At 45.9% G+C, this 25,399-nt stretch overlaps 1 protein-coding gene across 13 annotated transcripts in view; it reads right to left on the bottom strand.

The window, feature by feature from the left end:
* ZNF185 (zinc finger protein 185 with LIM domain) overlaps positions 1 to 25,399 on the bottom strand; it is a 396,414-nt gene that overhangs the window by 297,501 nt on the left and 73,514 nt on the right. For all 13 annotated transcript variants that reach the window (XM_075572684.1, XM_075572683.1, XM_075572693.1 and 10 more), the window contains one exon: positions 23,398 to 23,483. In XM_075572684.1, the coding sequence (XP_075428799.1) occupies positions 23,398 to 23,422 (25 nt within the window). In that variant the 5' untranslated portion in view covers positions 23,423 to 23,483. The remainder of the gene's footprint in view (positions 1 to 23,397; positions 23,484 to 25,399) is intronic.

Here is a 25,399-nt window from a genome sequence, read left to right as displayed (position 1 = left end):
TGAACATTCCAATCACAGATCTCACTCTACTGCGAGCCCACTGCTGAGCCTTATAATGGGGTGCCCCGAATTGATCATAAGTCATTCTCATGGGAGGTTGACCAACTATTTGGCTTCTACGCAGCTGCTCTTCAGTCACTCCCTCTGGAGAGTAACTACTGTAATCTCACTTTGTAAGTCAGTCTCTTCCCTTGAGGAGCTCAATGTTTCTACACAGTCTCTTTGAGGCACAAAGCATGGGCTCTGTGGATCTAAAGGCTGACTCACTGGAGTCACCTCATCTGGTGTTTGACCATGGGGCCCTTTACCCGTAGCTCCTTCGGGAGATGCCCCAGTGGTCGGAAGGCCAATTTGAGAGGTTCCTTCCATAGAGTCCTCAGAGGTGGTATTATTTACAGTCTCTGGATCAACCTCTGTTGAGTTTGGCTCCCCATCTAGAGAAACAGCTATTATTTCCAGATCTTCATCTCCTATTTGAGGTATAGGGAGTAGATGGTTCCTATGCCATACCTTTACCCGGCCTTCTGAGTCTTTTATACGGTACACCGGGAGGCCAGACATCTGCGACTCCACCTCATATTCACCATCTCTCCAACGGTCGGCCAGTATATGCTTTCCGGGACGCCCAGATTGCGAAGGACAGCATCCCCTGGACGAATTTCCTTATGCCTCACTTTATTATCGTAGCGTCTCTTATTACTCTCATTTAACTGAGCCGAAGCTTTCTCTGCCAATTTATATGCCTGTTGCAAACTGTCTTGTAGCCTTTGCACATACTTGAAATGCGTCCTGTTGGATACCCCATCGGTAGATATCCGCAAACGTACATCCACTGGTAGCCGAGCTTCTCGTCCAAACATCAGGAAATAATGCGTATACCCAGTGGACTCATGGCGAGTACAATTATAAGCATGCACCAAGGTCTCTACATGCTTACTCCATTCAGTCTTTTGTGAGCCTTTCAGGGTACCCAGCATGTCGAGCAGCATTCGGTTGAACCGTTCAGGCATAGCGTCTCCTTCTGGGTGATAAGGTGTCGTCCAGGACTTGGTGATACTCAGCAACTTAAGCAATTCTCGTATAAGATTACTTTCAAAGTCCCGGCCTTGATCTGAATGCAATCGATTTGGCAGTCCATAATGAAGGAAGTACTTCTCCCATAAGACTTTAGCTACAGTCACAGCCCGTTGGTCTTTGGTAGGGAATGCTTGGGCATATCTGGTGTAGTGATTTGTGATCACCAGTACATTTCTGATACCTCAAGTGTCAGGTTCGATGCAAAGAAAGTCCATACACACCAGGTCCATGGGTCCTGAACTCTTCAGATGGGCCATGGGTGCAGCCCAGGTTGGTAGCGTCTTTCGTTGTATAGAGCCGGAACACTGCCTACAGTGTAGCTCCACAGACTCTCTCCTTTTGGGCCAAAAGAAGCGGCCACGAAGTAAAACAAATGTTTTGTCAACATCAAGATGACCATGGTCATCATGTAATGCTCAGAGAACCATAGGCTACAGGATCTTGGGTGGGAACAACTGTCGTCTATCTGGATGGTTGTGATATGGCACTACCCTATACAATAGACAGTTATCCAGCTCGAACTTGTTCATTTCTTTCATTAACAGGGCCACCATTTCTTTAGGGGCCAGTTTAAATCACCGAAGGATTTTCTTGTTGAAGAGCTTGACGAACTATTCCGGCCACTGGGTCGTGAATTTGATATTGTACCAGATCCTTCCAGGCAATAATTTTATCTTGGGTGATGTTCATGCCTTCCGGATGATGGTACGCTCCTGGGATAGCCTTTGCTTGACACCCTAAGGAATCCACTATCCTCAATTCCGAGAAGGCCACTCTGTCTTGCACCACCGCTGCTACGGAGCACAAGGCCCTTACTCCTGGTCCCGGAATCTCTTCCCAAACACTCTCATCAGGAGTAGGATTTAGTCCCGGTCATCGAGATAGGGCATCAGCGCCAATGTTCATAGGGCCAGGTTTGTACTTAAGTGTAAATTGATCATTTTGAAGCGCTGCTAGCAAGCGGTGGCCTGTCACATCCAACTTAGCAGAGGTATTGATGTATATCAACGGGTTCTTATCCGTTCTAACTTCAAATGTGACTCCATACAAGTAGTCATGCAGCTTGTCCACAATAGCCCATTTGAGAGCTAGAAACTCCAGTTTGTGTACAGGATAGTTCTGTTCGCTGGGCGTTAAACTCCGACTAACATAGGCCACGGGCCTAAGTCCGTATCATACTTCTGGTGCAGCACAGCTCCTAAACTGTTAAAGCTGGCATCAACATGTAGAATATATGGCCGATCAGAATCTGCATAGGCCAACACCGGAGCCTGTGTTAAATTTGTCTTCAACCCCAGAAACGCCTGTTCGCACGCAGAAGTCCACTTGTCCCCAAAGGGTGCTTGAGCGGAAGCGGCTTTCCGACCCGTATCCTCAGGGTAGATTTTGAGAAGGTTGTTAAGAATCTTCGCTTTGCATGAGTAGCCTTCCACTATCCTTCGGTAGTACCCGCAAAACCCCAGGAAGGAGCGTAATTCCATGACATTATTGGGTCGCGGCCAGTTCACCACTGCCTCTCTCTTCCCGGGGTCCGTAGATATTCCTTCTGCAGAGACAATATGACTGTAACAGGGGATTTATCCCTGTCCAGGAAATGTGCCTCTAATCCAGCAGTGTGGTGGTTTTACTGTTGGTAGTCAATTAACCAACACCACCTGGCTGATTAGGTTTCTTATAAAAGCCTGCCTTTGAGACAGGAAGTGAGATTTTTCCTGAGTCTCACAAATTGTGGGACTGACCTTAGGAACAGACGTCTTGAGCCTGCCAGAAGAAACTGCACGCTGCCTGCAAGACACAGGGGAAAGTACTTCTAAACCTGGAGAACAAAGAAGCCTTTCCCTACAAGAGACAGATAAGACTTTCCTTTCTAAGACTTTTTGTATATCTGCACATATCAAGATATATGTTTGGGGCTGGGAGACATGCTAATCTAAAGGGAGTTGTGGATTGCATAGGTTTCACTAGAAATACTCCCAAGTGGAACAGAAGTTTTGTTTGACCCCTTATTTTGCATACGTTTGGATGATTTTCTTGTGTTAAAGAAACAGGCGCAATAAAAGCCTTATTTAATTTCACCTTAAAAAAGTCTCCATTGCACACCTCTGCACACGTCCACTTACAATGACCCACATAGGTCACCGAGGTGCGGCAAAACCGACACTTATCCATTGACAGCTTGAGTCCTTCGGTGCTGAGTCGATCCAGCACTTTTATCATCCTTTCTTCATGCTACTCCAGCGTCTTCCCGAACACTATAATATTGTCCAGATACACTAAGCATTCTCTGGGGTTCATATCCCCAATTGTCTTTTCCATTAGGCACTGAAAAGTGGCTGGGCCACCGCATATCCCTTGAGGCATACGCGTGAACTGGTAAAATCCTAACGGGCAAACTAAAGCTGTTTTCTCCTGATCGTCGGAGTTCATCGGCACTTGGTAGTACCCAGACCTCAGATCCAACTCATTAAACCACTTGTTTCCCTGACAGGGCATTTAAGAGATCTTCAATCCGAGGAAGTGTATACTGATCTGGTACAGTACGATTATTCAAGGTTATGTAGTTCACACATAGCCGTACTGACCCGTTCTTCTTTCGCACCACCACGATAGGCTATGCGTATGGGCTACGAGATCCCATAACAATGCCAGCTGCCTATAACAATGCAATTTCTTGTAGTAGCTTCCTCACATCTTCCACATCCCTTGGAGCAATGTGACGGGACCTTTGTCGAAAGGGGGTCGTATCGCTAAGCCGTATGGTATGCTGAGCACTGCGGCTACATCCCACATCCATATCACTGGTGGAGAATACCCCTCGCCTTGCTTCAAACTTGGCCTGTACCCTCTCTTTCCACTCTTTCGTCAAGGATAATCCCCAAAGTCAAACGTAAGTTGAGGGACGGCTAGGGATACAGCAGCGGCTTGCGACTGTACTTCCATCTTCTCCACAGGAGTGACTGGATATATTATTCCCAGCTGCTGCTCATAGTCGATAGGCATGGGATAGGGAGAGATGTTCTGTACGTACACCTGTACTCTATTCTGTAGTTTAGCCGGCCATTCCCTCACCTGGGCTAACAGTTTGTATCCACGCTGTTGGTCGTCTTCCGCAGTAGTTTCCAGCGAGAACAGCCTATCTGCTTTGTTTCTTTCCAGATAGCAACAGGTAGAAGTCATCATCTTTCCTCCCCCTGGTGGAATCTTAGTCAATCCATAATCAATATTGTAAAGGACTCCATGCTCTTCTTGGGCAGCAATCCTACAACATTCTTCCCGCAACACAGGATATGCTGCTAGCGCCACTAACGGTAGTTCGCCCGCCTCCTGTAAGTACATATGGATCACTGCCTGTACTATGTCGGTATTGGTTCCCATGATTATAGGAGCACTGGGGTGTTCTTGTGGTTCAGGGCACACCAACGCTTCCACCTCCATGGGGTGATGCTTGCCGGTATTCAGCTGTGGAATATCCAGATGAACCAGTACCACTCCATCAATCGGGTTGTCTTCATGGGTCAACCCTCGCAACCTCATAGCGTCTGCGGACAGCAGGGGCAACTGGTGAAGGTGTTGATCATAGAATGATCGATATACAATGGTTACCTGCGAACCAGTGTCCAGTAATGCTGACGCGTAGATGCCTTCAATGACAACCTTCACAATGGCCATGGGTCCGATGCGGCCACCCACCTGGGGCCGTGCCGGCGCTCCAGTGGATGCTGGGGCCGCGGCCTCTTCTGACACAGGAGCGGTTTCAGCTGTCAAGGTGCTGCACAACATGGATTTCCCAGTCCTTGTGGTCACCTTCTTTTTGACTGGACAGAATGGGGCGAGGTGGCCCATCTTGCCGCAGCGGAAACACTGGACTTTACTCCTAGCAGACTGGTTCCTACGAGCATATAAACACATCACCCCGGTCAACGTTCTCCCTTGAAAATAGTTACGCAACTCACCGCCAGGTTTCCCTGCGGGTTTCAGCACAGACCAGAGAGATAAAAGAGGGCATAGGGATTTGTATATCCCGGGTACAGTCAAGGTTCCCTAAGTTATTGAGGGGCCCCAAGTATATGCCAAGGAACCCCAGAATCAGTATAGAGGTTCTGGGCGTTTCTCCAACTATATTTTAAGTTGCGTGAGATTTTATGAAACATATGTCCGAGTTTCAGTAAAGGAAAGAGATACAGCCCTAAGAGTGTGCCCAAGCATTTTCTTTTTCTAAAGAAAATTAGATTTCCTTAAGGGAAGGAGCTACAGCACTGAGATTGATGCTAAGTATCTTTTTCAGATACTGTCAGAGGTGTTAAAGCCATATGGGCAGGATGGTTAGGTGGAGTACCCACGTCCGGGAAACAATGCCGCCCATCGCGGCTAGCATTTGCCTTCCAAGACTTGGCGGCACCAAACCCAGCGGAATAACAAGTGGTTAGGGCGACAAACTCACGCATGCCCTCGTTGTATTCAAAAGAACGGCTTGCTCGGCTTTGGAAGACGGGCAGCCCTCTGATTGGCTGGTTGTAAAGTTCCCAGTCTTGGATTGGTTAGAGTATTTCATTAATGAAAGCTTAAGGCAAGGACCTCCAAGGTAGTTTTTTCTGACATAGTACCTGTGCCATGCGCTACCGCAGGAAGACAGTCAGAGATCAGGGAGGTTAATGCATGGCTAAGAAAGTGGTGCAGGATGGAGGGGTTTGGGTTTTTAGAGCACTGGGACTCCTTTTCTGAGAGTTCCATCTATATTCTAGGGACGGATTGCATCCCAATGAAGAGGGATCTTCTGTGCTAGGGGGGAGATTGCTAAAAAGGTTGGAGCAGATTTTAAACTAGGATGGAGGGGGGAGGGGAATGAAACAGGTAATGAACTAAATGGAATAGAGGAGGATACAAGGTGGTAAGGAGGTAGAATGGGGGCAAGTGTGAATTTGACAAGCAGTGAGACACCCATAGTAAATACAGATAATACTAGAAAACGTCTAAAGACTAAAACAAGTGGGCGCAGAAAGGAAGGAGCAGATAAGATAATAGTACAGACTGAAAAAAAACTTAAATGCATGCTTGCTAATGCAAGAAGCCTGACAGATAAAATGGGGGAGCTTGAATTAATAGCTGCAAGGGAGCAGTGTGATATCATAGGCATTACTGAAACATGGTGGGATGAAACTCATGACTGGACAGTTAAGTGAGAGGGTTATTCCCTTTTTTGGAAGGATCGAACAAATAGAAGAGGAGGTGGAGTATGTTTATATGTTAAACCGGATTTAAAACCAATTATAAGGGATGATGTCTATGAAGGGAATGATGAAAATGTAGAGACTTTGTGGATAGAAATTAGCAGTAGAGGTAAAAGTATAAAGAAAATGTTTGTGAGAATATGCTATAAACCACCAAATATCTGTGAGATTGAGGAAGTTAAATAATTTTGCAAATGAAGAAGGCATCAAAACTGGGTCATGTTTGCATAATGGGGGATTTTAATTATCCAGACATAGACTGGGGCAATGAGATTAGCGTTATAACAAAAGGAAACAGGTTTTTGGGGGTGCTTAAAGACAATTATATGACCCAAATTATTGAGGAACCAACCAGGAGAGGGGCTGTTCTGGATTTGGTCATATCAAACAATGTAGAAGTAAAAACAAATATTCAAGTCCTGGAACATTTGGTAACAGTGATCATAACATGGTCTCATTTGAAATAAATTATCAAAAAAACAGATTACTTGGGTTCAACAAAGACCTTAAACTTTACAAAGGCAGATTCTAATAAATTGAGGTCTAATCTACAAGTAATACACTGGGATGATGTTTTTACAGGGAAAAATGTAGAAGATAAATGAGCAGTCTTTAAAACATTGTTAGAAAAGCACACTTATCAGTGTATATATACCCTTGGGTAAAAGTATAAAAGAAATAAGTCAAAACCAGTGTGGCTAAATGAACAGGTAGGGGAGGAAATGGACAAGAAGAGGAAGGCGTTTAGATAAGTCAGAAAGAACAGAGACATCGTATCAGAATTATATGGAATATAACAAAAAATGCAAAAGGGCAATCAAATTAGCACAAATGGATAATGAAAAAGGGATTGCAATAGAAAGTAAGGTCAACCCTAAAAAGTTTTTTTAAGTACCTTAATAACAAAAAAATGAGAAAAGAAAATATAGGACCCTTTCAGTGTGAGATGGGTAGGCAGATTATTGGAGATAGGGAAAAAACAGAGGTATTAAACAAATTCTTTGCCTCTGTGTTTACCAGGGAAGAATTAAGTTCAATAGTTGTGCCGCAGAAGGAAGCCACAACCTCCATATTAACGAACAATTGGTTAACTGAGGAAGAAGTTCATAAGCGACTTGAAAAAATTAAAGTAAATAAGGCACCAGGCCCCGATGGCATACATCCAAGAGTTTCAAGGAGTTAAGCTCAGTAATACCCAAACCATTATATTTAATATTAAAGGACTCAATTTCCACAGGCTCAGTACCACAAGATTGGCGTAAAGCAGATGTGGTGCCTATATTTAAAAAGGAAGCTAGATCACAACCGGGAAATTACAGACCTGTAAGCTTGACTTCAATAGTGGGGAAACTACTTGAAGGTTTAATACGGGATAATATTCAGGAATACCTAATAGAAAACAAAATTATTAGTAATAGTCAGCATGGATTTATGAAGGATAGACCATGCCAAACTAACCTTATTTGTTTCTTTGAGGAGATAAGTAGGAATTTAGACCAGGATAATGCAGTTGATATGGTCTACTTAGATTTTGCAAAGGCTTTTGATACGGTTTCACACAAGAGGTTGGTGTACAAAATAAAGAAAATTGGACTCGGTAATAATATATGCACCTGGATTGAAAACTGGTTAAAGGACAGACAACAGAGGGTTGTCATAAATTGAACTTTTCAGATTTGGCTAAAGTCGTGAGTGGAGTACCTCAGGGATCGGTACTGGGACCCCTGCTTTTCTAACATATTTATTAATGACCTTGAGGTTGGCATTGAGAGCAAAGTCTCCATCTTGGCTGATGATACTAAATTGTGTAAGTTAATAGAATCAGAGCAGGATGTAATTTATCTTCAGAAGGACTTGGAAAGACTGGAAACGTGGGCAGGTAAATGGCAGATGAGGTTTAATACAGATAAATGTAAGGTTATGCATTTGGGATGCAAGCATAGAAAGGCGACTTACAAATTAAATGGGGATAAATTGGGGGAATCCTTGATGGAGAAGGATTTAGGAGTGCTTGTAGACAGCAGGCTTAGCAATAGTGCCCAAAGTCATTCAGTAGCTGCAAAAGCAAACAAGATCTTATCTTGCATCAAACAGGCAATGGATGAAAGGGAAGTAAATAATGATGCCCCTTTATAAAGCATTAGTAAGGCCACACCTTGAATATGGAGTACAATTTTGGGCACCAATCCTAAGAAAAGACATTATGGAACTAGAGAGAGTGCAGAGAAGAGCCACCAAATGAATAAAGGGGATGTACAATCTAACTTATGAGGAGAGGCTAGCTAAATTAGATTAATTCACATTAGAAAAGAGGCAGCTAAGAGGGGATATGATAACTATATACAAATATATTCGGGGACAGTACAAGGAGCTTTCAAAAGAACTATTCATCCCACGGGCAGTACAAACGGCTATCCCACTTTTCAGGACCAAGTTCTGAAAAAGAACATTGCGGTCACGGCTGGAACTACGCGCTGAAAAGAGTACCAGGACGTTTGGTACTATCTCCCCGTCAAGGGATTTTGACATCTCCGGAAGAGATACAGCAGTGGCGTCAGGAACTTCATGCCGATTTGAGTTCCAGGACTTTTTGGGCTAAGTCCCGGTCAACCTAAAGACTTTGTTTTATGGGCTATTTCAATTAGTTAAGTTTAGTTTTGTAGCCCAGACCCCCAGTAAGTGTGTTTTCTCCTGTATATTGTAATCCATTGTGTGTACGTTTGTTAAGGAATAAATCGCAATTTGTTTAACTTCTTGGTTTTTCTCAGCGATATGATCCCGGTATAAAAGATGTAAATCCCTGGTCTCCCGTGACACAGTACAAATGATACAGTACATGGTCATATCTTAAGGTTGGAGAAAAGGAGATTTCACCAGAAACAGAGGAAAAGGTTCTTTAACAGAAAGGGGAGTTAAAATGTGGAATTAATTACCCATGGAGACAGTAAAGGCAGATACAATAGATATCTTCAAAAGAATATTGGACATATTTTTGAAAAGGAAAGGTATAAAGGGATATACTGCTGCGGCAGACTTTATTCTAACAAATCACCGGTTTGTCCCTGGCTTGTTCCTGGAATGCGACGCTGTTCACCTGGAGCATGCCGCATTTCTTTTGCGTTCCCAGCCACGGGTCATGCCTGGCTGACGCGCGGTTGATGTGTTAATTGATAATGGTTCAGGATTTAATAGGCTGCAATGCTTCGCGTGTCCGCCAGATGGCATAAATTCATGAATTGTAATGCAGTATATATATATATATATACTGTATAACAACAACCCCTATAACCCCTAACATACAGTACTGTACACATACAGTACTGTATATGCACATCAATGATACTATGGGCCGGCGGGGGCGAGATGTGTTTGCAGCAGAGAGAGATCCGCTGCTCTCTCTGCGCAAACATCGGCACATTAAAAATGATTTAAAATACATTTTTATTCATAGTGTAGATGTGCGGGGGGTCTCCGGAGCTGTACCTCGTTGGTTTCAGGTCCGGGGCCCCCCTGCTCCCCGAGATACAGCCCCCTTTATGAGGTGCCGGTATCCCGGGCTGTATCTCGGGGAGCAGGGGGTCCCCCGACCTGAAACCACAGCGCTTCAGCTCCAGAGACCCTCTGCACATCTACAGTATAAATAAAACACATATATAAATAAACACTCGTTCCTTACCTTTGCGGCTATGTGCTATGGTAACGAAGCAGCATGAATGTATTTTAATAATATTGTACAGTGAGCAGGGGGTCTCTGAGCCAGAAATCAAAGCTCAGGGGACCCCCTGCTCCTGCACAATATTATTAAAAATACAGAAATGCTGCTTCATTACCATAGCTGATAGCCGCTAAGGCAATGAAAGGGTTAACCCACCGTTCCCGCTTATTGTGGGTAGCGGTGGTGGGTGAAGGGGGTATTTTGCCCTTGGTGTGAGTTTAGGACTTGCGGGGGGGTTGCGGGTGCACTTAACCCCTTCACGACCGTAGCAGTTAATACCGCTACGGTCATGAAGGGGTTAACCCCTCCTGCTACCCCCCGCAACCCCTAAACAACCACCATTGGGGCTAATACCCCCTTCACCCACCCCCGCTACCCACAATAAAAAAAATTCACACACAGCAGCCGCCCAAAAAATAAATAAATCTAATTAAATAAATAAATACATGAATATAAATAAATACATTTAAAATAAATTTTTATTCATAGTGTAGATGTGCAGGGGGTCTCCGGAGCTGAACCGCGTTGGTTTCAGGTCTGGGGCACCCTGCTCCCCGAGACACAGCCCCCTTTATGAGGTGCCGGTATCCCTCTGCATTTAAAGGTCCCAATCACGTTACCGTGGCATGTAAACCAAGCATAGGGATACCGGCACCCCATAAAGGGGGCTGTATCTCGGGGAGCAGGGGGTCCCCCGACCTGAAACCACAGCGGTTCATCTCCGGAGACCCTCTGCACATCTACAGTATAAATAAAGCACATATATAAATAAACACCCGTTCCTTACCTTTGCGGCTATGTGCTATGGTAACGAAGCAGCATGAATGTATTTTAATAATATTGTAGAGTGAGCAGGGGGTCTCTGAGCCAGAAATCAAAGCTCAGGGGACCCCCTGCTCCTGCACAATATTATTAAAATACAGAAATGCTGCTTCATTACCATAGCTGGTAGCCGCTAAGGCAATGAAGAGTTAAGGCCGAATAGCATGTTTATTGGGGACATTTGCCCCCAATAAACATTGCAATAAACAACATACAGTACACCCCCTGTGTATTTAAAATACATAAACAATAAATACATTAAATACATATTTTTAATGTGTGTGTTAAACCTCCCTGCCTTGACTGTAATCTATGTAAAGCCCCCTCCCCCTATTGTGTCTGTTACACAGATTACAGTCAAGGCAGGAAGGTTTAAGCCCCCCTCCCCCTATTGTGTCGGTTAAACTTCCCTACCTTGACTAATCTGTGTAAAGCCCCCTCCCCCTAATGTGTCTGTTAAATCTCCCTGCCTGTGTTTCTGTGAGTGCAGTGTATTTAAATGTGGGGAGGGGGAGGGGGATCCCGTGTAAATATAATGCAGCGCCTCACTGCCAATGGCCCACACCATGAGGCTTAACCACACCCACACCCACAACCCACTACCCACCTGCCCATGGCCCCTCCGCTGCTGCAAAACAGAGACAAAAATTAAAACACCCAAAGTAATGTCCCCTAACCCCTCAATCACCATAGCGGTTATTAACCGCTACAGTCATTAAGGGGTTAACCCACCCTCACCCACCACTCGGGATGCCTACATTCCCTCCCACACTAACCCCCCACCCCGTCAGGCCTAACCACCCTCACCCACTACCCACAAGGGAGGCCTACCCACATACTGTTGGGGGAACCCCCCCCACCCCCCAGTACCCACAATAAAAACAATACACAGGCCCACAATAAACATCATTATATTTATTAAATACATTACCCACCCCCTGTGCCCCCCCATAAATACAAGATTTATCCTTTTACAAACAGTGTTCATAACACAGCCCCACGCGAGTCCCCGGTGGGCTGGCGGGGCACCTGGACAGACCTACAGGGTACCAGCAGCCCTTTTCAAACAGATTCTGGAGGCCTGCTGGTGGGTCCCGCCAGCACCATGGCCCCCAGGTGGTCTCTATGGGTCACTGTGGGCCACAATTGGGTCCCCATGGTAGGCCCGCGGATGTTTGGGAGCACCGGGTCAGACCCACAGGTGTCTGCGGGGCCTCGGGTGGTTCCCACGGGGGTCTGGGGAACTCACGAGTGCTCACTACGGGTCCGCGGTGCCCCCACAGAAGTGGGACCACACATCATCATCCCCGCACCTATGGGTCGGCGGTGCCCCCACAGAAGTGGGACCACACAGCTTCATCCCCGCAGACTACGGGTCGGCGGTGCCCCCACAGATGTGAGGCCACCGCTTCATCCCCGCATGTGTCACCCGTGGAACCACCAGCCTGATACCTGTGGGATACCCGATGAGACCCACAGGTGGTCTCCAGAGGTCCCACGCAGAAACACGGAAAAAACCCTGAATGTAAAAAAAATAAACCTGGCCTATACATTCAATACATACACCCCCCCACCCCCCAACACCTACAGTACAATAATGTGACATGGGTGAAGGGTGGGTATCGGGCCAGTGTGGCTTAACCCCTTAATTACCTTTGCGGTTATTATCTTATAAGGTGTTTAAGGGGTTAATTGATATCTGAATGTATTTGCAATGTATTGGCTTTGTATTTGCTATGTATTTTGTGGGCAAGACAAGGATGTCGCTGGCAACGGAGACTTCTTATTGATGAGGTCAGTAGTACTTTATTTATTTGAAAATGCTAGTTAATGTTTTTAATAATGGGCAATTAATTTATTATCTATATCTGGATAATAGTTATTTTGCACATTATTGTACTGTAGGTGTTGGGGGCGGGGGGGTGTATGTATTGAATGTATAGGCCAGGTTTATTTTTTTTACATTTAGGGTTTGTTCCGTGGTTCTGCGTGGGACCTCTGGAGACCACCTGTGGGTCTCCTCGGGTATCCCACGAGTATCAGGCTGCTGGTTCCACGGGTGACACATGCGGGTATGAAACGGTGGCCTCACATCTGTGGGGGCACCGCCGACCCATAGTCTGCGGTGATGAAGCTGTGTGGTCCCACTTCTGTGGGGGCACCGCCGACCCATAGGTGCGGGGATGATGATGTGTGGTCCCACTTCTGTGGGGGCACCGCGGACCCGTAGTGAGCACTCGTGAGTTCCCCAGACCCCCGTGGGAACCACCCGAGGCCCCGCAGACACCTGTGGGTCTGACCCTACCGTGGGGACCCAATTGTGGCCCACGGTGACCCAAGGAGACCACCGGGGACTCGCGTGGGGCTGTGTTATGAACCCTGTTTGTAAAAGGATAAATTTTGTATTTATGGGGGGACACAGGGGGTGGGTAATGTATTTAATAAATATAATGATGTTTATTGTGGGCCTGTGTATTGTTTTTATTGTGGGTACTGGGGGTGGGGGGGTATGTGGGTAGGCCTCCCTCGTGGGTAGTGGGTGAGGGTGATTAGGCCTCACAGGGTTCGGAGTTAGTGTGGGAGGGTCTGTATGCGTCCCAAGTGGTGGGTGAGGGTGGGTTAACCCCTTAATGACTGTAGCGGTTAATAACCGCTATGGTGATTGAGGGGTTAGGGGACATTACTTTGTATGTTTTAATTTTTGTCTCTGTTTTGCAGCAGCAGAGGGGGCATGGGCAGGTGCGTAGTGGGTATTTGGTGTGGGTGTGGTTAGGCCTCATGGGGTGGGCCATTGGCAGTGAGGCGCTGCATTATATTTACACGGGATCCCCCTCCCCACATTTAAATACACTGCACTCACAGAAACACAGGCAGGGAGATTTAACAGACACATTAGGGGGAGGGGGCTTAACACAGATTAGTTAAGGCAGGGAATATTCACCGACACAATAAGGGGAGGGGGTCTTAAACTTTCCTGCCTTGACTGTAATCTGTGTAACAGACACAATAGGGGGAGGGGGCTTTACACAGATTAGTCAAGGCAGGGATTTTTAACACACACATTAAAAATATGTATTTAATGTATTTATTGATAATGTATTTTAAATACACAGGGGGTGTACTGTATGTTGTTTATTGCAATGTTTATTGGGGGCAAATATCCCCAATAAACATGCTATTCTGCCTTAACCCTTCATTGCCTTAGTGGCTATCAGCTATGGTAATGAAGCAGCATTTCTGTATTTTTAATAATATTTTGCAGGAGCATTGGGTCCCCTGAGTTTTGATTTCTGGCTCAGAGACCCCCTGCTCACTGTACAATATTATTAAAATACATTCATGCTGCTTCGTTACCATAGCACATAGCCGCAAAGGTAAGGAACGAGTGTTTATTTATATATGTGTTTTATTCATACTGTAGATGTGCAGAGGGTCTCCGGAGCTGAAGCGCTGTGGTTTCAGGTCCGGGGACCCCCTGCTTCCCGAGATACAGCCCCCTTTATGGGGTGCCGGTATCCCTCTGCTTGGTTTACATGCCGTGGTCACGTGATTGGGACCTTTAAATGCAGAGGGATACCGGCACCTCATAAAGGGGGCTGTGTCTCGGGAAGCAGGGGGTCCCCGGACCTGAAACCAACGCGGTTCAGCTCCGGAGACCCCCTGCACATGTACACTATGAATAAAAATGTATTTTAAATAATTTTTAATGTGCCGATGTTTGCGCAGAGAGAGCAGCGGATCTCTCTCTGCTGCAAACACATCTCGCCCCCGCCGGCCCATAGTATCATTGATGTGCATATACAGTACTGTATGTGTATGTTAGGGGTTATAGGGTTTGTTGTTATACAGTATATATATATATATATATATATATATATATATACTGCATTACAATTCATGAATTTCAGGGGACGGCTAGACAACAGCTCGCAAACGCCCCCATGTGTTTTTACACAGCATTGCAGTATTGCTGCCAGTGGGAATAAAATGCTTAAATCACAGCCAGGAAAATAACGCGATACACTCCAGGCGAAAATGACACATCACCGGGATAATCTGAAATTCGCGGAACTAGCCGAGTTAGAATAAAGTGTGTCGCCTCTGTACCAAAAAAGTAAACATGGGAAGGATGTTGATCTAGGGAGGAATCTGATTGCCAACATTTGGAGTCAGGAAGGAATTAATTTTTTCCCTTATGAGAGATCATTGGCTGATATTGTGACGGTGGGGGTTGCCAGCCTGCATTAAAAATGGTGACGCCCGACTAGTTGCATCTAGAAACCGCATGTCAAGGGCTGAAGTGTCAGCTCTTGGGTCTATTTGTGCGCCTTGATGTTTTTCCCTATATTTCTTTTCCCATTTTACGGTCCCCTGCAAGAATGTATGCTAGGGATGCCAGGTGTTGTTAGGATCCCTGTTAGGAAATAGCTGCAAAACAGGGACTATGGGAGCAGGAGATCAAGGGTGGATATTAGGGAGCCACTAGAGTTAAACTGTGTTATGTGTTGCTGTCTGGAGTAGCCAGTAGTATTGTTATGTTACCAGCAAATAGTGTATAATTTGAAGTAATTTGTACTATCTCTACATAAGGACGGGGAGGGCTATGAAAATCCCATGCAAAGTATAGTAAAAACCTGAACTGTTTAGGGGCTTTGGGGTTCCCAGTCTCCTAGAGACATGAGATTTTGGGAGTGTGAGTTTTAAGTGGGATATTTGGGTCGATATGTATTCCTTTTGTTTGCAGGTGTTTGGGGGACAAAGTTACCGGTAGTCCCCTAATTCTCCCTGGCGTGCAGGCATTATTTGCGTGTAATCAAGGTGAATTACACCGGGACTATCCAGTGTCCCCCAGAATTCTGGTTTCGAGCCCAGGTATCCCAGACCCATTTCCCACAAATATATAAGATTCCCCAAAGTTTATACTTTATTAAAGTATGGTTTATAGTGTTTTATACTGAATGTTTATGCAGTCAGACCAGGCATCCCCATTGGTGCCAGGATGTCTGCATAGACATTGAAGTTAAAAAGAGAATGGATGCCCAGAGGCGAGAAACCCATTTGGTTGGGAGAGGAAGGGGATAGAAACAGGTCCAGAAGCAAGGCTCCCCGCGTGGGAGACTGTTTGTTCTCTGAGACACTGTGGAGCCTGCCCAGTGGGTGGCATTGAATTGGCTGGGGGAGATGTTGCTCTTGGATGCGTTTCTCATTGGCCAATTCATATTTCCCGCCCACCTGGTTTTTCAAGCCACCTTGGCACGCCCCTTCCTCTGACATCAGCAGCCAGACGAGCCCCCGTGCTGATTGGCTGGTGGGAAAATTTGCCACGCTCGGACTGGCCACTAGTCCCTGTTCCATGTTAGACATAGAACACAGGAGTCTATGTAAGGGGCTGCGCAATCAGAGCTCTCGCTCTCTCAGTCTTCCTGACTTACAGGTAACCTTGGAACTTTGTCTAGTGATGCGCCGGCCATTTTTTCTAGGTGTTTTGCTCACAATAGCAAAGCACTAGGCATTGAGGTGCCAGGGAAGACTAGCATAGCTGAGGACGTTCTGAGGAATGTTTATTGTTCCAGGTTTATTCCAGTGATATGGAGCAGACATGGTAAGCTTTTGCTGAAGCAGGCGCCATGCACCTAGTTGAGGCTAGTTTTCAACCCCAGATTGAGTAAGTGAGTACACTGTAAGTGTATTCTGTCTGTATTTTGTATTTCATTTTGTATTTTGTATTTCATTGTGTGTACGCGGGTTTACCCAAATAAACCTTCTTTTATTCCACCATCTTATTATGCCTAGTGAATGATCCCAGAAAAATATAACTATGTTACAAGTCCTGGTCTCCCGTGACAGGTTTTTTTTCTGGTGGCAGCAGGGGAATCATTAGGATTTAGGCTATAATTTTCTGCTGGGAATCATAGCACAAAATGCGCTTGTGGATTGCAAGCTCTCAAAACAAGCGGTGTCATACACACGCCATACAAAGCAGGGAATCCCACTGTTCAGTGTCACTTAGGTTATTAGTGCCTCAAAGGTGAATGAGTCTCTGCATCCAGGAAGGTACGGTTCCTGGGCTCAAAGTGAAGATGTTGTCCCCAACAGGAAGGCATGTTTCCTGGGATACAGAATCTGTGGTTGCACGATGTGTGCAGTCTGGGCTGCCGACATACAGCAGACCCAGGGTTGTCCTGTACCAGAACCTGGAGTGGTATGAAGCATGCAGGGCTGAATGCACTCCTGGGGTAGTGGCTGTGGCCACTACCCGGGCTCTCCCATCTGAGACACTGTGGAGCCTGCCCAGCGGGTGGCAGTGAGTTGGCTGGGGATAGAGTCAGCTCTTTGAGTGTTTCTCATTGGGCAATTCATATTTTCCCCCATCTGGTTTTTAAGCCGGCTTGGTACGCTCCTTCCTCTGACATCAGCAGCTAGACGAGCCCCCGTGCTGATTGGCTGGTCGGCAAATTTGCCACGATCTGACTGGCCACTAGGCCCTGTTCCATGTTAGACACAGAATACAGAAGTCTATGCAAGTGTAAGGAAGCAGGGCTCTCACAACCCCTCCTTACTTGTTCCAGGGACCGTCTCTTCCACTCCTTCCTGCTCCCAGCGGTATCCCCGCCACTAGCATGTTACGTGTCAGCCGACGCTGACACACGCTTCTGCCATATTTGCCGGGACGGCCTTGCATTGCGCATGTTCCTGGCTATAATTTATTCACTCCACTAGCAGCTTGGCCACGCCCCCGGCACCCGCTCCAGCCATACCCACGCCCCCCTGCTTCACAGCTGATGTCGGGTCAGGATTACAGCGCACACCTATTAACTCGCACTCCACGGCACACCTCAGCTCCACCTACCTCTGTGATTGGCTCTCCCACCTTTATTACCCCAGTTCTTCCCTGGAATAATTGCTCTGCATAGCCTTTGCTAACCTAGTGTGGATCTCCTTGTGCTTGCTTTGTGTTTCTCAGGTTTTGACTCGTCTTGGCTTACTACTCCTCCGCTGGCTCTGAACCCTGGCCTGGCTTCCACTACGTTGACTCTCTCTCATTCCTCGATCTCGCTTGGCACCTTTTGTTGCCCTTTTTCCCAGGCCTCTTTCAGCTCCCAGACCACTTCCGTCCTTGTTGCCAGTATTGGAACCCCCTGACCCCATGCAACTTGCGGCTCAACAGACTCATCTTCCGACACAGCAACATCGCAGAAACCGAGGGCATTGCTACTACTGCGGATCCTCGGATCACCTAATTAAGAACTGCCTCCTGTGTCCGGGAAACGACCATGCCCAGTGAGTAAAGAGGGGCTCTCTCTGGGTACTATCTCTCATCGTCCCCTCCCAAAGAAGAGCTTCCGAAGAAGCTTATTTATGATTCCTATCACACTTTCTGGTCCCATTTTCTGTACATCCACTTCTGCCTTCATTGACTCCGGGGCAGGAGGGAACTTTGTGGATCAGGATTTCACAAAAATTAACAATATTCCACTCACCAGGAAGAAACTGCCCATCGGACAAGAAGGGATTGACGGTCGACCCTTGAATCCTGCCTTAATTTCCCTCTAAACCATCCCCATCAACTTGTCTTTTTCCGATAGACACACTGAGACTCTTGCCTTGGACATTATCCATTCTCCCGGAATCCCAGTTACTCTAGGACTACTTTGGCTACACCAGCACAACCCCTGCATAGACTGGAGGTCGCGCACACCTATACACTGGAGATCAAAGTCTAAGGAGTCAAACACGCTGCTCAATACCTCTTCCACACTGCACGCAGGTATCACGGTACCGCCTCCTTTGAGAACTGACCTACCGAGGCCTTACTCCGACTTCTTGGACATCTTCAGCAAAGTACGGGCGGAGGTACTGCCACCCCACAGGTCTTATGATTGCCCAACGACTTAATTCCAGGCACTGTACTCCCTAAATATAAATCATATCCACTTTCTCTTCCCGAGACAGAAGCCATGGACGAGTACATACGTGAGAATTTCGAAAAAGGATTTATACGTAGTTCTTCTTCTCCCGCCGGGGCTGTGTTCTTCTTTATCAAGAAGAAGGACAATACACTTAGCCCTGCATTGACTACCGGGGCCTCAATCAGATCACGGTCAAGAATCGGTACCCTCTGCCCCTCATCTCTGAACTTTTTGACAGGCTTCAGGGAGCCAAGCTATTCACGAAACTGGACTTTTGAGGGGCATAAAATCTTATCCGTATTCGAGAGGGTGATGAATGGAAGACCGCTTTCAATACGCGCAGCGGGCATTACGAGTATCTTGTGATGCCCTTCAGACTCTGTAACGCTCCAGCAGTGTTTCAAGATTTTATAAATAAAATCTTTCGAGATGTACTTAACTCATTCGTGATTGTATACCTGGATGATATTCTCATTTTTTCGAAGAACCTTCAAAATCACATCCAACACACCAGGCTCGTCCTCTCTCGCATCCGCGCCAATCACTTATACGCCAAAATGAAAAAATGTCTCTTTCACCAAACCACCACATCCTTCTTAGGATACATCATCTCGGATAAAGGATTCTCCATGGACCCAGAGAAACTTAAAGCCATCCTCGATTGGCCACAACCTAATTCTCTCAAAGCCATTCAACGCTTCCTAGGCTTTTCCAACTACTATGGGATATTAATTCAAGGTTTTTCGACTATTATTGCTCTTATCATAGCTCTCACTAAAAAAGGGCTCGATCCCTCTGTCTGGTCTCCTGAGGCAGTCTCGGCCTTTGAAAGCTTAAAGAGAGCATTTGTCTTGGCTCCCATTCTTCGTCACCCGGACACCAGCTTAACCTTCGTCTTAGAGGTTGATGCCTCTGATTGTGGAGTAGGGGCTGTATTGTTGCAGAGATCTTCTCCTCAAGACAAGTTACACCCCTGTGGTTTTTTCTCAAAAAAATTTTCTTCAGCCAAAAACAATTATGACGTGGGCAACAGAGAGTTACTGTCTATCAAGATGGCTCTTCCGGAGTGGAGGCACCTGCTGGAAGGGTCTAGAGAGTCAATTTCTATCCTTACCGACCACAAAAATCTTTTATATATAGAGTCTGCACTTCGTCTGGGGTCCCACCAAGCTCGCTGGGCACTATTCTTTTCTAGGTTCAACTACACCCTTTCTTATATTCCTGGCACTAAGAATGTGAAGGCTGATGCTTTATCCAGACAGTTTTCTCCGGAAGAGAGGTCCGAAGAAGTTCCCGAGACCATTTTACCCAGGAGACTCATCATCTCAGCTTCCTCGTTCGACATTCTGGACAAGATCATCAGGGCTCAAAGGCACATTCCGAGTGGTCTAGAGGTACCGGAGGGAAGGCTCTATGCTGCTTCCACTTTTCACCCCAAGATCTTGGAGTGGGGCCATTCCTCCCGTTCTGCAGGACATCCTGGCTTCAAGAGGAACCTCGACCTTATCCAACGCACCTTTTGGTGGCCTAATATGGCTAAAACCATTCAGAATTTTACCAGCGCTTGTCCTATCTGTGCACAAAGCAAAGCCTTTCGACAAAAACCCTCAGGTCTGCTGATGCCTTTACCTGTCCCAGAGCGTCCCTGGTCCCACATCTCGATGGACTTTATCACTGAACTGCCCAGATCTAAGGGTATGAATACCATTTTGGTGGTAGTTGATCGGTTCTCTAAGCAGGTACACTTCGTCCCCCTCAAGGGTCTGCCTTCCTCACCAGCCAAGCCTGATATTTTCTCAAAATACATTTTTTGTATACACGGTATTCCCAGTTCTATTGTATCCGACAGGGTCTCCCAGTTCATGTCCAGGTTCTGGCGAGCGTTTACCAAGAGTCTTGGCATCTCTATGTGTTTTTCTTCGGGCTACCACCCACAGACGAATGGCCAGACTGAGATAGTCAACCAGACCTTGGAGCAGTACCTGCTCTGTTTTGTGTCTGAGACCCAGGACAACTGGTCTGAATTGCTACCTTGGGCAGAATTTGCCATCAATACCTCGAAGAACGAGACTACTCAAGAATCCCCATTCTTTGTAAATTACGGATTTCATCCCAGCCATCTTCCCATTTCCATTCCTTCCTCAGGTGTACCGGCTGCCGACGAACAGGTCACTGTACTTCAAGACTCCTGGACCAAGATCCAGTTGGCTCTCCAGAAGTTTGCAGAGAAGTTTAAGTTCCAATCAGATCGACGTCGCCAAACATCCCCCAGATATAAACCCGGGGTTAGAGTCTGGCTCTCAGCTACAAACATCCGACTGAAAACTCCTACTCCCAAATTGTCTCCTAAATTCCTGGGTCCCTTCACCATACTGGCACAAATTAACCCTGTGGCTTTCCGTCTCCAGCTTCCTCCAGCTATAAGGATACCTAATGTTTTCCATACCTCCTTGTTGAAACCATTTGTGCGAAGTACTCTCTTTCCAGATAAGATCCGTAGACCCAATCCCGTATCGGTCCAAGGACACGAAGAGTACAAAATCCAATCCATAGTTGACCCCCGCCTCTCCGGGGGGAAAGTCCAGTTTCTCGTACATTGGAAGGGCTACGGTCCTGAGGAGCGCACCTGACTTCCCTATGGACACATCCACCTTCCGATTCTCCTAGATCGCATTCGCAAGAAGTTCCCGCTGAAGCCTTGGAAGGATTGTCCTGGGGCTGATCCTCAAGGGGGGAGGGGTACTGTAAGGAAGCAGGGCTCTCACAACCCCTCCTTACATGTTCCAGGGACCATCTCTTCCACTCCTTCCCCCTCCCAGTGGTATCACAGCCGCAGGCATGTTCCGTGTCAGCCGACACTGACACACGCGGCTGCCATATTTGCCGGGACGGCCTTGCATTGCGCACGTTCCCGGCTATAATTTATTCACTCCACTAGCAGCTTTCCACTAGCCCCACACCCCCGGCACTCGCTCCAGCCGTACCAATGCCCCCCCCCCCACTTCACAGCTGATTCTGGGTCAGGATTACAGCGCGCACCTATTAACTCGCGCTCCACGGCACACCTCTGGTCCAGCTACCTCTGTGATTGACTTTGCCACCTTTATTACCCCAGTTCTTCCCTGGAATCATTGCTCTGCATAACCTTTGCTAACCTAGTGTGGATCTCCTTGTGCTTGCTTTGTGTTTCTCAGGTTTTGACCCGGCTTGGCTTACTACTCCTCCTCTGGCTCTGAACCCTGACTTGCTCCTCACTACGTTGACTTTCTCTCATCCCTCGATCTCGGCTTGGACCTTGACCTTCCGGACCTCTCTCGCCCCGACCATCGGCCACAGCATCTACCACGGTTCCTCTATTCCGGATCCGGCAAGTATCTGTTACTACAGCTATAACACAATGGCCTGACATCACCTTTACCACACTCCGGATCCGGCAAGTATCTGTTACTACAGCTATAACACAATGGCCTGACATCACCTTTACCACACTCCGGACACGCTCCCTCTGCTGCGGGTGCGTGTTACTATACGTCCCACCTCAGTACAGGGACAGGTCTGGTCTGCGGGCAGCACTTCCGTGACAGTAAGGGACTGCGCAATCAGAGCTATCTCTCTCTCTCAGTCTTCCACACTTACAGGTAACTTTGGAACTTTGTCCAGTGACGCGCCGGCAGGTTTCCCCAGGTGTTTTGCTCGCAATATCAATGCATTGAGGTGCCAGGGAAGCTTACCCTAGCTGAAGACAAGTTCTGAGGAATTATGCTACTTGTTCAAGGTTTATTCCAGTGATGTGGAGCAGACAGGGTAAGTCTTTGCTGAACAGGCGCCCTGCACCTTGTTGAGGCTAGTTTTCATCCCCAGATCCCCAGTAAATTTATTCTGTCTGTATTTTGTATTTCATTGTGTGTACGCTGGTTTACCCGATCAAACCTCATTTTATTCCACCATATTGTTTTGCCTTGGGAATGATCTCAGGAAAATATTAATATGTTAAAAGTCCTGATCTCCTAGTTTGCCTTAGTCTTGATCAATATACTGTAAAATACAAATATAGGATAAGTATCTGGCGTCTAAATTAATCATAGGTTGAACTTGATGGACCTACAGTACTGTATGTCTTTTTTTCAACGTCATCTACTACTGTTGCGGCCGCCTTTATTCTTCTACTTACCCGGATAAATGCTGGGATTTTCTCTGTTTTTCTCTGTGTTTCTGGCGCGGCGGCCGCATCATCAGATAAGCGCTAATGGCGCTTATCATTGAAAGCGCCCGCGGCGTGGGAAACCTGACAAAAAAAAGCCGCTCGCTGCCGCGTTTTTAAAAATCCCGCGGCGGCGGCCGCAGGAGGATAAAGGCGGCCGCCACTGTATGTAACTACAGTATGTCACTGTGATTAGTTTACTTTGGTCTTAAGAGCAATGAGTTCTTTCAGAAGCAGTATCATTACCACTAAGTTAAAATACTGTACTTTTGCAAATGCCCTTAAATAATACAGTATCGTTTTCATTATGATGATTTTATTGTCTTGTCAACAATTTTCATTCCTCAACTTCTTCTGATCTGAGACATCAAATTTTGTAAGGCACTTTAATTTCCCTATAGCATCACTTGTAGTGAAGTACAGCAAACTAAATCTGCAAGTTACCTTTTTTCTTTTGAGGCGATGTCATAGTTGAAACAAGTTCTCCACTGATTCAGTTCTTGTATTATTGCTGCTGATAACTCTGGAAACTGTAAAAAAGTACAATGATTTTGAGTTTATATTGTATAATTTAATTTGCATCCCATAATCATATATTGTAATTATCCTTATATGCATACAGTAAATACATATTGATTATTCACATACAGTATAAAAATGTCCTTTTGTGAGTCTGCATTTGCATTCAATATATTCCAGTATTATGACATTTCTCTGGTGGGAAATGTTTAACGATTTATGACCAAGAAAGATGTTGCATGTTTTATCATTTATAATTTCAAAGCATCAGTACAAAGTAAAGAGACTAAACTAGAAAACATATAATAGCAATTACAATCCTGGCCTATATTTATGTATGCAGTGGTAGCCCATGAGACACCTTCTAGTGATGGAAGACCTTACAGCTCATTTACTGGAAGATGCCTTCCTGAAGTAGTCTGTTCAGCACATACAAACTACAGAAATGGACTCTAAAGAATCAGAAATCCCAGAACGCTCACAATATAATCACCACTCCTGATCCACAATCTTACATCAAATTTATTAAACACACCATATAAATAATAGAAAATAGAAATATGATAGAAATAAAAATGGTATACACATAAAATGACAATTCCCTAAAACACCTAAAAATTCACAATGTACTTGAATATAAATTGTCTCAGAGTTAGACTATACCTATAGATGTCTCATAAATCTATTGCAAAATGCTACTGCTGAATATATTGCATAATGTTAAGTATTATAAAGTGCTTTATAGTAGGTTTTAATATTTATATTGAAATAAAGAATGAGTGCATCAGGATATCACGAGGTAGGAATACAGTATATATATATATATATATATACACAGTGTTCGACAAACCTATACATTTGCACGCCCCGGGCGAGTGGAGAGTGGATTTAACATCGTGGCGAGCTCCTATTGGCCCAAGCAGCACACGTGTGGTACTAGGTGGCGAGTAGATTTTTTTGTTTGGCGAGTAGATTTTTTGGTGATTTGTCAACCACTGTATATATATATATTGTGACAGAGTCACTAACTCAGTAGGCTGGAACAGTGAATGGAGAGACGCTGCAGCAAGTACACAGAGCGTTAATCTCCTCAGAGAGAGAAAGCACAGCTGAAGACTGATTAAACAGGGGTTGAACTCATCAGTGAAACAAGTGCTTTTAAAAGCAGGAAGTTGCTCACACAAGGTGAGCTTGTTTTTCTCCCAGGAAGCTGGAGAGACTCCTCCCGGCTAGGAAGCCCTAGCTGTTACTCTGGTCCCCCAGTCCTGCGAGGAGCTTTGCTACTGGGACCAGCTGGGACCCCAACCCAGGATAAAGATACAGATTGCTGCGAGCTGGACACAGCCTGCTCCCCAGAACTGGTGTTCCTGTTTGCTACTTGAGCTGCAACACAGATAAGACTTTATTATTATACTTATTGGTTATCCTTTGTGTAGCATATGTTTTGGGCATAACCAGATTAGCTGGCTGCCCTGTTAGTAAGGGCTCAAGAAGTGAGTTAGTTTCCCTAACGGGAATAGGCTTTAATTTCTAGAAAGTAGTTTCTTAAAGGAACAGTGCACCCGTACTTTATTTTGGTTGTGGCTAATAAACCACTATAGTTTAACGTTTTCCATCGTGTCTAGCATCTTACTGACCCCGCCGCGAGGCCGTCCTGCCACAATATATACACATATATATATATTTACTAGCTGATATACCCGGCGTTGCCTGGGATTTAATTTTCCTACTCCCCCTCTGTCTCCGCTCCCCCTCTCTTTCTTCCCATTCACCCCTCTCTCTCCCCCTTCACACCATGAGGTCCACGCTCTAAACTCAGAGGTCAGTAAATTGAAGTATGCAGATAAAAAGATTCTGATTCAATTAGAGACGGTAAAAAGAGAAAATACAAGTCTGAAACCAGAAAACCAGAAAATTTAGATTTGAC

This window comes from Ascaphus truei, chromosome 16 (assembly GCF_040206685.1).
Source record: "Ascaphus truei isolate aAscTru1 chromosome 16, aAscTru1.hap1, whole genome shotgun sequence".
NCBI lineage: Eukaryota > Metazoa > Chordata > Amphibia > Anura > Ascaphidae > Ascaphus > Ascaphus truei.
The sequence above is the reverse complement of the archived record's forward strand: the minus strand, read 5'-3'. Positions and strand labels throughout refer to the sequence as shown.